Source organism: Dermacentor silvarum, chromosome 1 (assembly GCF_013339745.2).
Source record: "Dermacentor silvarum isolate Dsil-2018 chromosome 1, BIME_Dsil_1.4, whole genome shotgun sequence".
NCBI classification, from domain to species: domain Eukaryota; kingdom Metazoa; phylum Arthropoda; class Arachnida; order Ixodida; family Ixodidae; genus Dermacentor; species Dermacentor silvarum.
In genome coordinates this window covers 139,291,516-139,309,393 of record NC_051154.1, presented here as the reverse complement: position 1 = coordinate 139,309,393, position 17,878 = coordinate 139,291,516, and the positions used below count along the sequence as shown (strand labels likewise).

The following is a 17,878-nucleotide window of genomic DNA, read 5'->3' as shown; positions in this document are numbered from 1 at the left end:
CTGAAGGGAAGCGGCGGAAATGTATACCGGAAATTTAGACCCCCTGGGGACTTTAACGTGTACCTAAATCTAAGTAAACGGGCCTCGGGAATTTTCGCCTTCATTTAAAATGCGGCTGCCGCATTTGTTGCTTCATTTGTTGCGCATTTGTTGTTTCAGAATGCGGCCGCCACATTCGCGCCCAAAACCTCACAGAGTGTCAAGGCCTTGACAAACACCGTGACAGTTTTTTTTCCATATGCAGACATGATTCGCTGTAAATTACCAACCCAAACGGAAGCGCCCAGGAATGAAAGTGTGAAAGTAGCACCGGTTTCTTGAAATATGTCAGCGCGATGCGACGAGAGCAAAGGTGGGTTAGGGGGGGGGGGGGGGGTGCAAAAAATTTCGGGGGGGGGGGGTTTGAACCCCCCCCCCCCCCCTTGGCTACGCCACTGTTGGAGGACGCTTAAGCTTTGCCTTTAAGAGTGGAACGCGATAACATTTAAAGATCGCTGACTGTTTCTTACGCTTCCCGGCAACTGCAGCATATGTAACCGTAATGTTTACCGGGAAACGCTGGCGGCAAAAGCTATGCACGAAGACGCGCTTTCTGGTAGAAACCAGGCCTCTTGCGTGGGCCGATCCCGGAGGTTGTGCACAGCCACGCCAAAAAAAAAAAAAAAAAAAAAAAAAAAAAAAAAAACATGCATAATTTTCAGGTTTCTGTTATTGTATCGCTCTTTTAATAATTCAGTCTGAGAATATTTAACATAAAAGGCATGCGCTGTCGGTGTTTTATTTCGTGACATTTGTTTGTGGGCTGTCTTTCTCAAAATTCCGAGGAATAACTTTGTCAAGAATGTAACACGAGGTATGAGCACCTTGAGTGATAGAATGGTGTGGCAATATAACCCGCATATACCGCATGTCATATAGCAAGGCGTGGCGTATAAATAAACCTAAACATAATTTTCTCTTAACGGACAACGCCGCCGACGCCGACACCGGATTTTGTGCGACACGGGGCCCTCAACGCTATCGCGTTGAAGTATAATGGTGCTGAGGGTGCTTTCAGCTACGATATAGCGCAAGGGCGTGTTCTCCCTTAGACCGATGCGAAAGAGACAAATCTCAGCGCACATAAGCGAATCCAACTAGATTCGGCAAATGCTTGCAAAACACAGTTCAGTGTCACCGAACCGATCGGCGCCTCATGGATCAGAAATTCAACATAACCCCTAGCGTGGCGCGCAGTGAACGCTGTGTCGCTCTTTCTTTGCCTTCCAGCCGTTATAGTGTGTTCCGTCTAGTGTTTTATCTGCGTTAAAATACGCAATGTTTGATGTAGCTGCGAACATTCCCAAGCAGTGCAAATGAGTAGTATACGCTTCCACACTGGAAGCACCTCTATGCATAGGAGTGTTTGTCTGCGGATTTGTATAAGCTAGGAGGATTTCTGGCAATCGTCTCTCAGCATTTTCTTAGCTTAGGCCTATATGATTTATCTTTTACGATTGCGTAAGGCACCCCATTTTGGGAGGCCGAATTTTCCATTGATAATTTTTTTAACATGCTTTAGACTTTCGCGTGACATGGCAGCAGGCACGATGCCTCATTGTATGGACGGGAAAATATGCCTTCTGGCTTAGCCAATAAGCGTCCACAAAAGTGATATCTCTGAAAGTGATCAATCCAGAATTCGGTGTGAGATACCTTAATTTATTTAGGTATTAAAATACCCATTCTTTAGTATCGTATAGCGACATATAGATCTGCATGTTCCCCACCTGCTGTTCTGCTCGGGTCTAATATACTTTTTTTTTCCATGCATGGAAAGTTGAAGTACACATGAGTTTTATACCACTGTACTAGCAACACTTGCTTTGTCAAGGAAGATCCTCTTTCTACTTTTAATTAACGCCCTTATTAAATCGTTTATGCATTTACACAGCCTTTTTCCATGAATAAATTCACAACAGCGCTGTACAGCAACCCCTTCCTGAGGCCATTTTACACCTCGTTGTGATCCGTGAAACCGGAAAGAATCAACCACCCAAATTCTTTACAGCAGATGGTGTATCTGAGCTCAATGCACACCTTCTTCGAGTCAACTCCGCGAAAGACCTATAATACTATAAACCTGAGCTCAAGATATGGCTTTACCCAGTGGGTTGAACCGCATGCACGCTCACGCAGATGTTACTGGTCCTGTACACGAGGGGAATCAGCTTCATGCCTCGAATCATGGATGTTCAGCACGGAGAGCAGATGGAGCCCTGGTTTCTCGATATGAGCCCCTTGGGAGAGTTGCCCGTGCTCAAGCATGGTGACAGTGTCTTCACGGACGTTGACCAGATGATGCTCTATATTGACCAGATATTCCCGTCCACAGGTAATGATCCCATCTCTCCTTACATACCCGTGCAGTGAAGGTAGGCAGTTTCACTGTACGGGTCTGTCACGGTGTGCGACCACTTTTCACGCGAGCTGAGTTCCATACTTAAAACAGCGCAAAAAAAAAAAAAAAAAACGCGAAAGAGTTAGCTGATGACACATGCGTTATTTATTTATTTATTTATTTATTTATTTATTTATTTATTTATTTATTATTTATTTATTTATTTATTTATTTATTTATTTATTTATTTATTTATTTATTTATTTATTTATTTATTTATTTATTTATTTATTTATTTATTTATTTATTTATTTATTTATTTATTTATTAGATATTGCCAACCCCTACTGGGAATCATTATAGGGAAGGCAAAATAAAATGAAAACGGCACAGCAAAACAAACACGTACTAAGTCACAATAATAAAAAAAAAAAACAGTCAATACATCAAAAAGAAGCAGCACATTCGTGGTGTAGTACATGTCCACAGCATGTTCAAAAGCACAGACATCATCTGAAACGCCAAAAGTCCTGGGCAAGTGGTTTCATAATTCAACTGCACGGCTAAAAGCGTTTGCGTTGTCTTCTCACTTGTCTGTCTCTGTCGCGCTGTTTTCAGAATGGAAACTGACCAACTAGCCCAATTCAGCACCATAATGCGCTCAGTCGCTGGGCAAGTGGTCTTCACTTAGCCGAAGGATATCTGGATTGAATATTGCAGCGCAGAATGCATAAGGCAGCACCGGCTGGGCTAAATGCGGGACGAACATGTGTTCCGTATGGTGTACGCGAAATGCAGGAGCTCTAGTGTAAGTCCACACGCGGGCACGATCTCACTGATCAGTGCGTGCACCAGCAAGTCGGTGCACGCTCTCAGGCTTCCTCGACTGCGGCACGTCGCAGGCAAGTCGCAGAATCCACGGCGTCCGCGCGCACGCTAGTGGGTTTAAACGTAAAGCTGGCACATTCTGACTGTTGCAAGGAACGTTGGCAGCGCACTTTGTGCCATTTGCTCCGGTACCCCCATGCCCCTCTGCTGGTCGCCGTTCAGGTGTCAACAGACCAAGCTATAGACAGTTACAGTGCGACCAGAAGCTATTGTCTCCCTTCGTATTCCTTAAATAAACAACCACTTAATACGAAATATTATAATATAGCAGAACAGTCGCAGCACGAGAAGCAGTAGAGTGGTCGTCTTGACTTCCATTTTCGTGGCTTTCTGTTCTAGCACCACTAATATATTTTTTCCACGAAATTGCGGGAAAGGTGGCATACCTTTGTTTCGGTTGTTATAACGAAGACTTTAGTACATTCTTTAGAACTGACCTAAAGAGGTTATTTTTCAGGAGACATGTTATTTGCGCCGGCGGGCATTCATAGTCATTTATTAGTTCAATTAAATGAAGTTTACTAACATCGCTTTTAAAAATTAATTACTGTAAGGAACATGCAGCAACTGCGATGAAGCCATTAAGGGCTCAAGCCATGTCCACTTGGAAGGTATCCCGAAATTAACACCAATTCTAAAATATTCATCAGCAAGCTTGCGGCGAAACGCATTATACTTTTCCAAAAAAAAACGTTTTCCTTATACGCACTCGGGGACAAAACTATGCAGAACTCCAGTGCATTTCGTGGAAGATATTTTGTGGACCAATATCTTCGGGTGCAATAGTCTCGAGATTACAGCTAAGTGGAGTGCCTTGAAGAACGATCGACCGGTCGCAATTCATCAATTTGAGCATGTGCACAGCTAAAGTGTTTACTTAAATAGTTAAATATACATGCACGGGAAAACACAGCGCTCTCTTTCCCACGTCCCGTCGCAGATCCGGTAGCAAAATTGTTCCCCGACAAAGGGACAGACCTCGGCAATTTGGTGGAAAGCCTAGTCAAGGAACTTGGAAGAATCAACATCCCGTTGATCGTGTACGGCACGCTGTTTCACCCAGAAATGGCCGTCTCCTCGAGCATGACAGACGACGAGCAGAAGAAGAAGGCCGGTGAGTCGCGCACTGCGCGCACCCATCGCGCTGAAATCACGTACAATTATGTACAGGGTCGTCCAGATTTAGGGGAGAGACCTCATTAGTATTCAAGCTCTCACAGCAGCTGAAATCTGGCATGGAATTTGGCAGATTAATCTTTTCATTAATATATATATATATATATATATATATATATCATTAGGCTGAGTAGAAATGCTGAAGTTATACTGGCTTGAACATTAACGTCCATAAACAGCGGACTACCCTGCACAAATGAATATACTACATAGAATATAATAGTTAGAATATAAACCTAAAGTGACGTGCTTGAGATATCAACGTTGGGGCGAACAATGTAAGCCTCGGCCTTGAGCCGACGTTTCGAGAAGTCCGGGCCCGGCTGAGGCTTCCCTTATTCGTTAACCGTTCAACAAGTCTCCATATCCCAGTGACCCATTTGTCTTGTTTGTGCTCGAGGTAGCTGTCCTATGAGTCCACACTTCGTCGTGTGATACATCTCTATTTTTTGAAGAGAACCAGAGGCAATCTTGAATTAAATTATGACGTGTAGCGTCCCTATAACTGCACTGTGGGTTATGAGAAATCAAACCCGCGACCTGAACGCCTCCACTAAGCCACCACGGCGGGTAAACGCACCTTTCCGTCGACGAAAATTTTGATGTTTATTTATTTTGCTCATGTTTGAACTGTACTGTCCGTGTTTCGTTTGCGTATAACTGGTGCAAAATCCCGAGTAAGCTCTCCCAGCCATGGGAAATGGAAAAGCTGATTAGCTAACTTTTGCAGTGCACGTACATGGCATCTTTGGAAGAGTTGGTACCTGCAAAGTGAGTTGACAAAAAGAAAAAAAAAAAAAAAAAGGGGGGGGGGGGGAGTCGCTCAAAGGCTCCCACCTCCTACTAGATTTGGGCATTACAAACAGACAGGCGTAGATAATGCGATGGTGGTCGTGTCTGCAAAATATTGGTACGCCTGTGTTTGGTGATATATAAAAAAATGTGGTTGATCCCTCTTATATAGGAATCGGTATAGAACACGAAAGTGAAACGTGTCTTCACAGAAGTAGTGTAATGTTTTTTGCACATTGATATATAATGTCTATTGGTGTTTTGTGGCTAAAGCGCCCTTAGGCGTTGATGCACCCACGCTGACGCCTGGTGGCACGTCTCCTCCATCACGACTACCAACGTCGATGACCATGAGCAACCGTCGTGCATATGGAAGCTGCACTACGCTGCACACGCTAGCCCAACGCGAAAGACGAAGCACGTAACTGACACACTAATACAACGCGCATGACAAAGCACGTAACTGAATCGTCACCGAGTCAAATCAGCGCGTACAGCGCGTCGTAATTGCAGCCTCCGCGATCAACTTCAGAAACATTTTCAGAGCTAATTGCGGAGGCCACGCTCCGCTGTGCTGAGTACGGTGAACGCCACCTATGTGGCGTTGGTAGTGCTTCTTGATGCCAGCGTCCCTTCGAATGCTGGCATCGAGGCGTCGCAGTGCTGAGACCACCGAAGCGTTCACTGTCGGTGCGCGTTAGTGTCATAATGCAGTACTTCTCTTTTCTGCTCGTAGGCGGCGCCACCGCCCCGAGCAAGAGCGCGGGTACACGGAGGAGTGTTAGATATATAAGGCGCGTCTGTGTAGCTCTCTGCAAATGCGTTTGTGGCGCAATGGGTTAAACGCTCGGCGATCTATCGTCGCGGACCGAGAGGTCGTGGGTTCGATTTCCAAATTTTGCATGTTTGTGGAGCTTTTTCTTCTGGTTTCTTTCTTTGTATTATGTTCGTGTGACGTATTTCCGTGACGGAAATACGTCAGTGAAGTCTTGGTGGACCCCGGCATAAAACACTTTCGTGTTAATAGCTGAAAATGCAAACAAAAGTAAGCGTACCCTTCTCGAAGGAGTGACTCGGCCCGCCATATGCAGCGTGGTTACGTCACATGTGTCGCGCTTTCACGTCACGCGCACGGTTCCGGCACAAATAGCCAGCACCAGCGCGAACAACTCATGGATTCCTGTGAAACGCAGAGCGCGCGAAGGCGCCTTTGGAAGCCGCGCAGCAACAAAAACAGGGAGGAAAAAAGAGAGAGAGAGAGAGGAGGCAAGGGTCATGACCAGAAATTAGCTGGCCTCGGCTTCGACTCCCCCATGGGCATTTTGACATTTCCTGCTCATGTTGAACCTTGCTGAACATCATGTTGGTTTGCAAGTATGATTAAAAGAGCCTGTATGCTCCTTCCCTCAAAAGCCTGCTGTTTGTTATAGTATATAACAGCGCTTTTATGTGAGCAGAAAGTTACCCGCCGTGGTGGCGTAGTGGCTTTGGTGTTGCGCTGCAAAGCCCGAGGGCGCAGGATCCCATCCCGGCCACAGCAGCTGCATTTTGATGGGGGCGAAATGCAAAAACGCCAGTGTCCCGTGCGTTGGGGGCATGTTTATAAAAAGTCAAGATCCCCTGGTGATCAGAATTAATCCGGAGTACCTCACTACGACGTGCCTCATAATCATATCGTGGGTTTGGCACGTAATACCCCAGAATTAGATTTTATTTGTTTTGCGAGAAGGAAGGCGTACAGGCATTTCAGAGGCATTTCTAATCATCGCATCGCTGTCCTCATGTGTAATGGAGATCGGTCGACGCCCACGTTGAAGTACGTCGTGAATCGTTATATAGTTGGTTGCCGCTATTGACGTTTGAAATGACGCTAAAAGAATATTAAGTAATGCAAGTGTTATAGGTTACACTTATAGACCACCAAACAAGTCAGCCTTACCGCTATAGCGGAAGCTTGAGAAGCCAGAAATTGCGCAAGAACGAGAAATGCGAGGCCTGACGCCACCTTAAGTTATCCGCTTGGACGGGCAAGGATTTTGACAGTCTTCCCCTGTCTGTATTGTCAATACAGGAAGATTATGTACGTTACAAAGCCCAATAACCAGCTCGACAGCTAAAATGGCCCAACACCCGAAAGTGCGGTGACGTCCGTGACGTCACCTTAGGGTTCGAAATTAAAAAAAAAATGAAGATTGCCCTTCATTTTCCACGGCTAATTGTCAGCTTTTCTTCTCCAAAGGAATGCGGATAGCACTGTAAAAAAATTCTACCGCTCCAAACTGATTTCGTGCGTCCCTTTAAACTCTTTCTCCTGTTGCGTTCCAGCTGCACAGCCGAACTATCCACACAAATTAACGAAGTACACGATTCTGCTTGTAGCCCCGTGGCACCAGTTGCTCACGGTAGGCTTATACGCGCTCTCTAAAGGCACTTGCGCCGCGGCGATCCATGATCGAATAGCAACTCGTGCCCGCTTATGTCGCCAGCGCAATACCGGGTGCTTTTGCGAAGACTGTCGAAAATTCCTGCAAATAGAGCGCTCAAGATAAAAATGGCATTTTTTAGAAACCAGATTATCGGAAACGGCGGAGGTCAGAAAACAGGCTGTGTGTTCTGTTTTCGCTAATTAGTTAAGTACAAAAATTTATTTAATTAGCGCAGTTACGTGGCTACTGACAATTTAAAGTTTGCAGCTACTGATAAGGTGATCTCATATCAGTTTTCAAAGAAGTCCTCATAGGCCCTGCAGAATTAGCGAGAAAATTAGGACACCTAATCTGTTTCCTGATGTCCACCGTTCCCGATAGTCCGGTTTTTCCAAAATCCCGTTTTTATCTTCAGCGCTCTCTTTTTAGGATTTTCTGGCAGTCTTCACAAGAACACCCCCATCTTGCAAAAATGGCGGTAACAGCGAGCGTTGCGCGCGCAGCGTTGGTTAAGCAGGGCAAGGCGCAGATCATCGAGCTGATGGAGCGCAACCCGGACTACGTGAGCTCGTACGTGGAAAAGCAGCGCGCGTACGACGCCTTCCTTAGCCTCGCTCAGTCAGAGAACGCCGTCAACAAGGAGCTTGAGGAGGTCGAGAAGGTCATGGACGGCATGGAGGACTTGCTCAACTCCAGGAAGATCTCCGGCAGCACCACGCCCGGTGGGTCAAAAAGCCAGCAGTGGCGCATATGGTGCTCCAAACACTCGAGCACTACGCGCCAGCTAAACTCGCATATGTAAACGCAGCTGATAAAGGTGACTGAACAGAATTAAAGAGATGGAATCACTATGGACAAGACAGCAAACGTGGGTACGATATTGCATAGTTGGGATTAAGCACATACGAGGAGCTGATGTAATGCGCACAACAGATAACCGAGGGTCTGTTACAGTAACAAAACAGGTGAGGGTGGCATAGTATTAGATTACCTGATGAGATGGAGAAATTTGCAGGTATGCAAATTTCTCCGGCTAGCAAAGAATGGGGTAATTGAACTCCTGGGAGAGGCCTTCGTCCTGAAGTGAACTACTCACGATTGTGAAAGGGGACCGAAAGATTGGCTTATACCGCCCAAATTAAGACGACCACGCAAACTATACACACACACACATATATATATATATATATATATATATATATATATAGAGAGAGAGAGAGAGAGAGAGACTTGTGTAGTTTGGAATGTAGAAAATAATAAAGAAAAAGAAATCAGCTCGCCCACATCCGCCCACCAGGGCTAGATCTAGTAAACCATAAATACCCAAGTTAGTGGATGCCGTCGCCGTAGCACAATTGGTAGTGCAACGCACGCGTAATCCGGAGGTTGCGGGTTCGGCTCCCACCGGCGACAAGTTATCTTTTCGTCCACCTTTTATTTCCCTTTTCTTTATTATGTTCTACATTCCAATTTCAACTACACTTAATTTCCCCGATGCTTTCCTTGGCTTCATCGGCGGTTGGCTTAATGTGGTTACGATTACCAAAATCGAGCCCCTCGGTTCCCCTTCTTCTTTCGTAAATATATATATATATATATATATATATATATATATATATATTTACGAAAGAAGAAGGGGAACCGAGGGGCTCGATTTTGGTAATTGTAACCACATTAAGCCAACCGCCGATGAAGCCAAGGAAAGCATCGGGGAAATTAAGTACAGGGTGTTTCAGCGAACACTTTCAAAAATTCTTAAAGGTTGCCTGTGGCCGATAGCACAATTCTAGTTCATGAGCTGGTCTACTCAAAGAGGCGGACATTACTTGCACAAGAAATTGAAATGCATAATCGAATAATTAACAGAAATTCACTAATTAAGTTTTTAACTAATTAGCTGATGGCTCATATTGCAATTTACAAATTGTAGCCGTGGAGTTCGCAAGGCGGATCCACTTGGAATTAATTCGCAGGATGACACCAGTTTCGAGATATTAATTCCCGAACTTTGCGGAGAAATGCATTGGCGTTCCAGTTAGGTTCTTAACAAAACGTCGCTTTTTGCATTGAAGCACAAAATTAACTGGAACGACAATGCATTTCTTCGCAAAGTTCGGGAATTACCATCTCGAAACTGGTGTCATTCTGCGAATTAATTCCAAGTGGATCCGCCTTGCAAACTCCACGGCTACAATTTGTAAATTGCAATATAGGCCATCAGGTAATTAGTTAAAAACCTAATTAGTTAATTTTTGTTAAATAGTCGATTATGCATTTCAATTTTTTGTGCAAGTAATGTCCGCCTCTTCGAGTAGACCAGCTCATTAACTAGAATTGGACTATCTGCCACAGGCAACCTAAATAAATTTTGAAAGTGTGCGCTGAAACACCCTGTATATATATATATATTGAACGCTCAATAACTACTGCATTACGAGAAAGAGCCTGTAAATGCGCCTGTCAGCTAATTTTATAATTACCAGCCATATACGTGATTATCAATCAGACATGGTGAACCATGGAGGAGGAAACAGTTATTTGAATACATTCCCTGAACGTAGATAAAATCTCAAGATGATACAATGACAAAAGGCAATTAGTGCCTGACAGAAGACCCCGACTCCTTGCAGTAGCAGCAGTACAGCGTATATAAAAATAGTTATTTCCTACAGTTTTCATAATTTAACAAATAATACTATTTGTGTATAAGTCTACAGCACTAATGTCAAGACAATAGTACACAGCACAATACACAGCACAGTACAGTCAACATGAAAGACTTAGAATATTCATAAAAAAAAAAAGAAAACGTAAGCAGATGTTTGCGACCTTGCAGAGTTACAAACCAATTTCCAGCGTAGCTGTCTCTTTCCAGCAGTTGAAATAAGAGTTTAGTTTCCTGTAGTTACACTCGTATGTGGCTGTTTCGTTTGAAACCTTGCCCGAATGTAGTAACGCTTTCGAGCACTTATTAGGAATTTTCGAAAGCCAGTAACGAACACACATTTTACATCGCCAGAAGGTTAACCAAGTATCTCCCTGTATTTCTGCTAGATCCCGATTTCGGTTTCGTTCCCAATTCTCCCAGAGCCACGAGATAAATTCTGTTTTGTTCGTAAAACATTCATAAAGCTCCAGATCACTTGCATGCGTAATTTACTGCAAATGTCGTAATTTGTCCCCTCACTTTGGACTTAGCCTACACATTACCCATAAGGTGCCCCTTATTTTTTCCTTAATTACTTCACTGAGGACCTCGCAGAAACCAACTACAAATGTCTTATGATGCTTGAAAGTAGGGAGAGGGGGGGGGGAGGGGGCTCAGTAATTATTTTCAACGCCAAGAACGTAAAAAATTGTCAGACATGGCACTTACCATGACCAATCCTCCCATTTCCACGAAACATCAACATGTAACCTACAGCTATGTCGGGACAATGGGAAGCATATAGCTGATAGCTGCGGCCATATCACACGTTCTAAAACTCGACTAAAGCCCGTTTCACATGGTGCGATTTTGTCCGCGAATTCGCACGTGCGAATTTGCAGCTACGAAAAATAGGCTGCCGGACCCTTTGTGCGTGCGTTTTTTCAATGTTCGACGTGCTGAACTTCTCTGCGAAAAACGCAGATGCGGTGGTAGCCACTGTAGCGGTGGAAACAGACGACCAATAGGAGGCGGCTCGCTCATATGTCATCGCCAGTCAGAATGCTTAACGAGTATGCGAAAAACGCAGCTGCCGTAAATCCATGTGAAACGGGATTGCGAATTTCGCATCTGCGGAAATCGCAGCTGCAAAAAACACTGCAAAATCGCACCATGTGAAAGGGGCTTAAGATACATATATATATATATATATATATATATATACATACATATTTGCAGAACATGTTTCATCCAACTTGTAGTTCTGCTAGGGCAACGGGTTAAATTCCGCCCTCTTCGTAATAGACACGCTCATAACGCTCTTGAGCACACACATGTAATTTATTACCACACCCCCAATTACCCACCCACTTTGAACTTTGCCTATACATAACCCATTACTTTGTCCTTAGTGTCACCAAACACAAGACGCTGCCTTGTTTAGTCCACTGAGGACACCAGGCGAACGCATTATACGTATTACACATTAAAAGAAAAAAAAACGAGGGTTCAATAATTATTTGTAACGAAATAACGCTTCTAGTAAGCCAGAAACGTTAAAAATTCACAACACATTCCACTTAAGCTGCGCCCCTTCCTTCAAATAAAAAGTTTGTGAAATGCAGAGTTCTCTTGAAAATGTGGGAAACGCAGCTGATAACGGCCGCTTGACACTTTCGAATGCTTGCTTAAGATTTTTTTTTTCAATGTTTCATTAAAAAAAAAAAATTTTTTTCCCAGCAGCTGTATTTGATCAACATGTATCGCATGCAAACTTGGTTTAGCGTTCCCCCCATGTTCGCAAAATTTGACCTCCGTTGTAATTGTAAATATGCCACGGCAGCGGTATAAGTTTTACGCCGCTCGTAAAACACACTACTAACGCTCCGCTTTACTTGCATACGTAATCTATAATGTAAAAAGGCGCTTTTAACCCACCTACTTCGAAAGTTGCCTACACATTACACATACCCTGCCCCTAATGTTTCCCAAATATGAAGGCGTCTCGTTTAGTTCACCGAAGACAGTGGAGAAACAAACTGCGAGCTTCGTATGACGGACAAAAATAGGGGAAAGACGAGGATTTAGTAATTATTTACGTTAGATTTAAAGCAAGCACGCGAAAGTTTTGCAGCGTCATTATACTAAAATTTATCCATGTGTTCGCGGAATTTAAAGTTCGTGCCTCATGCAGTTTTTTTTTAGGAGTCTGCAAACATTTGGAATCACGGCAGTATAACACCTTGGAACGCTTGAATAAGTAACTTTCCATAAAGGCTGCAATGAACCCACACAGATGAAACATTTATCGCTTGACACTCATAATACGATTCCTACTTCAACGAAATATAAGCACCGTGCCTCGCATAGTTCACTGATCGAGGAAACCAGGAAAAGCAACTAAATGAATTGTATAACGCATAAAAGATGGGAAAGCAGGTATTTAGTAAATATTTTCAAAGCACATGAGTAACCGACAAAGTTCAAACTTCCGGTATATATATATATGACCAAAAAAGTGGCCCCCCATTTCCTCAATATACGAAATCTCTATATTTTTTTTTTTATGTTTCGCTTCTGCCAGGGAACATGTGCTAGTGTAACTCTTATGTTGAAAGAGCCTAAAAATAAAACGCGCATACGTCAAAAGTGGCACATGCCAATAGAAACAAAATTCACTGACGATTACGATACCGGACCCTAATGCAAAATTTGAGAGCAGCACTAGGTATACATGTTTTCATTTCGTGATATATTGGCTGGCGCGGACAGTCTGTCTCATGCGGCATGTTGAAAACGGAGCGAAGTGTAGCACGTCTGCCTCGCTAATCTGGAGATAGCGAGCCAGCGCGTGGGTGATGAGTGGGCGCGATCCATAGCAGCTGCCGCAGAGACCTCCCAGACGATGCACTACTCTGGCGCCATCGTCGCCGCACTACGCTTTTCTTCTCACGCTTTCGCCATACACACCTCCTCCGCTTCCTGCCACATGGTTCCGCTGCACTTCGCGTTCGCTCTTTCATCCTTCGCTGCACTCGTTCGGTTACACCGACGCTCGCCACAAGAATGGGCGCCTAGAGCTGCGCTCTAAAATGCAAGGCAGTCTTGTAATGCTATTGTAATGGCTCTGCACATTCAACAGCGTCTTGTTCTTAACGCATGAAGCACAGAACCACTGCCACAATGATTGGTCCACAACTCACCCAGCTGTCGACATTCGTGAAGGTCGTTTTCGCCAACATATGTAGGATATGTTGTAATAATATGCTGTAATTCGACAGCCTCTCCAAATATACTGTGTATACATATGTATACTGTGTATACAGCTTGGCTAACGTTAGCCAAGCTGTTTCGAGCAAAAAAAAAGATAAAACACGGTGCAAGATACAATTATAAAGCGTACAGTGCTCGGTCGTCAGAGTTCTCAAGACAGAACATCAGTCTTAAGGTCATATCCTGCACAGTGTTCTATAAATATATATATATTTTTTCATTGAATAGCTTGGCTAACGTTAGCTGGGACACCCTATAAGGGGTGATCCTTTTCAAGTTTTATGGAATTCTTTAAGATTCCCTGTTGCAGATAACAGAACTCTAGTCTTTGAGCTGAATTATTCACGGAGGTGGACATGACTTGCAAAAGAAATCAAAACACATATTCAACTAATTAACAAAAATCACTAATCAACTTTTTAATTTACTTAACAGCAAATATTGCAATTTACAAATTGTAACCGGTGAGTTTGCAAGGTGTGCCTACCTGGAATGAATTTCTAGAATGACACCAGTTTGGAGATACGCGTCCTCAAACTGGCCGTAAGAATGCACTGTTGTTCCGCTTATTTTTGTAACGAAACGCTATTTTATGCATTGGAGCATGAAAGTAACTGGAACGCAAATTTCGTCTTCGGGAAATAATATCTCGAAACTGGTGTCCTCCTGGAAATTCATTTTAACTAGATGCATCTCGCAAACTGACCGGCTACAATTCATAAATTGCAATATGTGCCGTAGAGTTTTTAATTAAAAAGTTTATTAGTACATCTGTCAATTGGATGTGTGTTTCGATTTCTTGTGCTAGTAAGGTCCGCCTCTTCAAATAACCCTGCTCAAGGATAAGAATCAGGCTATCTGCCACAGGTGACTTTTTTTTTTTAAGTTCCGTAAAACTTAAGAATTATCGCCCCATATATAGATTCAATAGTTCCGGGATTTGATAATCCAACAATTTCATGGCGTAAGGAACGCCATGGTTGGGCGCAGCTGATTATAATACTTTAGAATCCCTCGTCCTTTTGTTAAATATAACAAGCTAATTTTGTGTTTTCAAATACGATTATGCGGGCCCAAAAAACTGGGCATAATGTAATAAGCACATTGTGAAATTTTTTGAGAAGTGCTCAGCGTCAGCCTTTTCTGCAAAGCCAGCGTGCATGGGTTCTCAAAGTGGGTTCCGCGGAACCTACGGGTTGCGCAGGCCCCTGCTCGGGGTTCCGCGAGCCACTGATAAATTTTCCCTGGTCCCGCTCTCGACAAGTGTCTAAAACGGCGAACATGAGGTGCGCTTGATCCAAAGAACCTCCATTACTCATGCCCGAGTTACGGTGCCCGAGTGTCAAAAAGCACATCACAGTGCGTAACAGCAACGCGCGAACTGCGCAATAAATACGCAAGCAGCTTGTAGCCACCCAACCTCTGAGAACGCGCAGCGCGCCTAAGCTTTCACACTTGAATCTCGGAGGCTGTAACTTACCACCATGCGCCTTTCTCCTATTTGTAGATAGGGTAGGGGCCGATAGCGTGCGCACTGACCCATAGCCTCCTATATTTTTATAGGAGGCTATGATTGACTTATACGTTGGAGGAAAAATTAAAAAAAAAAAAAAGAGCGCAGAGCACCGCAAATGCGCACCGCAGAAGAGCAAGAACGGCGTAGCGTCCAACCGAAACGAAGCGGCGCAGTCCGCATCGCCGTGGTCCTCAGCTTTCACCGTGGTCCGCAGCGGCAATCGTACGCGGCACGTGACTGACAGCAGTGCCTAATTGTGCCTTTAAAGCCTCTATTCTTGCGTTTATCGCCACGCATAACACCGCATTCGCGGCTAGTCGCGTGCCTCCGTAAGTGCGTAGTCGCTATCTCTGATCGCGTCGATAACCACCGCAGTTTCGTCCGCAGCGGTTGCGGCAAATAGTTTCATTTTCACTCGATGCGCGCGTCGGCTGCGTGCCTTCACAACTGCGTAGTCGCCTCCCATGGCAGCGTCGATAGCGACCGCAGTTTCGTCCGCACTTCTTGCAGCGAAAGGTAGCTTCGTTTTGACTTGGTGCGTCTGTCAGCCGCCTGCCTTCTGAACCGCAAGGTCGCCGTCCATGATCGCGTCGATAGCGGCCGCGGTTTCGTCGACAGCGGTTGCGGCAAGCAGTAGTTTCGCTTTTACTCAGTGCAAAGCTGTCGAAGATAAAAAGCACCGGCTACATCGCGATGGACGGACAATTTGTTGGCGAGCAGCTGAGTGGCGAAAAAATAATCGGGATGTGCGCCCGTTGGTGCAAAGCGCGTCTCAGATGAAAACGCGCGCCGCGAAGGATGTCGCGAGGCCTTCGCCGCTGCTAGCGCTAATCAGTCATGAGATGAAGAGAATTTCAGCTTCCGCACTGGTCTTGTGCTAAATAGAAACAAGATTTGACGATTCATTGAGTAAATAAAAGCGTGTTGACGTAGTGCAGCATTTGTTTGTTTTCTTGATACCCTCGATAATTCGGTTAAATCAAGGGGGGGGGGGGGGGGGGGGGGTTCCTTGGCACTTTATGGAGCTTAGCAGGGTTCCCTGGGATGAACGTACCTGAGAACCCCTGCCAGCGTGCATGACGCAGCCCGTTTGTCGTCTGCTGCAGCTCTTCACGGCGAGGCACGAAAGACAATCCTCACTGCCCAAACAGGGGATGCATAAGAAAAGCATTACTTGCATGACTAATGCATTCAGAAAGAAAATTTGGTCTTAGCTGTTGTCTTGTTGGATTCTCCAGCGTGCAGCCAAAAGCGCCTGCTTTCAAAAGTGTGTGTGTGGGGGGTGGAGCGGGCAAATAGCATACATTGCCCACCACAGTGGGGGGGGGGGGCACTGTCCCCTTGGTACGTACGTTTCTGGTTACAAAGCTTGTTGTCCCATTAAAGGGACACTAAAGACAAGTAGTAATTTGCCCCTCTGCAATAGAAAAACAGCGACTTGAACCGTGAACGGGGCTTGGTAAGCATTAAAGACACAATAAACAAAAATAGGGGCAACAGTGCCTTCAAGCCTGAAGCTCTCACACTGGTGCGATTTCAGGGGTTTTTACAGCGTCTGGTAGGGGTTCCTGTAATTGTTTTTCAGTAAAGACCACATGGCATTCCAAAGGAGCAATATACTCTGCCTATCAAGAGCTTCTTCTGCACCACCCGTATATGTGAAAATACTTAAAAATTCGTGACATCACACTGATGTAATAGCACCGAGGTTCCGCCACAAAATTCAAGAAAGGGCAGTTCGGTCTTTGCTTTCTCTAGTAATAAACAACCTTTTCTCTACAAATGAATGTAGTTGTGAAAGAACACTTCTCAAGTCTACATTGATTTAGTGCTGCTCTTTAGTGTCGCTTTAAGTGCACGAAAAAGTGGCCGAGTAGGGTCATTAGGGCTTGGAAGAGGTTGAGGTTGCTAGAGGATGCCACAATTCCAGAGCTCGTTCGAGTCACAGGAACAGTCTATGTAAACAGAAGTAACCTTGCCCAAGTCGACCCTCACCTGTCAGGTAGGCGTTGATAAGAGACTATATAGTGACGCCTATGATGGCGCAATAAGTAAGTGAGCAGGAGCTTGTAATTTTGGGATTCCAGCCTTGCATTGCATTTGGTCTAAGTGATCACGAGTATATGCTCAATATATTGCATTTGTCCACTTTATATGTCCAAGTTTGTTTATGGTCTTTCAGAGACTAATGTATGTAAGTTATACAACTGAAAATCGTCACTTGGGTCGAGGGAGTCGCCCCCAACAGGGGCCACCCTAAGACCCCGCCATAATTTTCAATAAAGATTTTGTACCCACCACCACCAGAGACTAATGCACAAGAGCTCAGTGCATGTGGTGCATGAGGATAGAAGGCAAAATTTTTTCTCTTTTCGTATGGCTAACCAAGAACCTGCCAGCAGTTGACAGTGCCTATTATTTAATACCTATACCACAAGTCTATAAACCATATTCAATCTGGATCAACTATGACAGCGATACGATAAACTACCAACTTATGTCCTGCTTATTGACCAGTCCTTGACGATTCTTTTTCTTTTCACTCGTAGATGCAACACAGACCTGGCTGTTTTCTATCTATGTGTCAGCAGCCGATGTTCACCTCATGGTACTGCTGCACGCTGTCTACAAGGCGGGCCTGTGGGATCGTTACTTTGAGAAGACACAGAAGAAGCATAAAAACTTGACAAGATACTTCAAGAGGATGAAGCATGACCCTCTCATTAGCAAGGCACTTCCAGGGCTCATTAAGTAGAATATTTCCACTAATGCACTGCTGC

At 44.5% G+C, this 17,878-nt stretch overlaps 1 protein-coding gene across 1 annotated transcript; it reads left to right on the top strand.

The window, feature by feature from the left end:
* Positions 1 to 2,088: 2,088 nt before the first annotated feature.
* LOC119462292 (ganglioside-induced differentiation-associated protein 1) lies at positions 2,089 to 17,862 on the top strand. Its single transcript, XM_037723670.2, has 4 exons — positions 2,089 to 2,374; positions 4,209 to 4,382; positions 8,166 to 8,384; positions 17,648 to 17,862. Exons 1-4 carry the CDS (start codon positions 2,179 to 2,181, stop codon positions 17,851 to 17,853), a joined length of 795 nt encoding a protein of 264 aa, XP_037579598.2. The 5' UTR covers positions 2,089 to 2,178; the 3' UTR covers positions 17,854 to 17,862.
* The last annotated feature ends 16 nt before the right edge of the window (positions 17,863 to 17,878 follow it).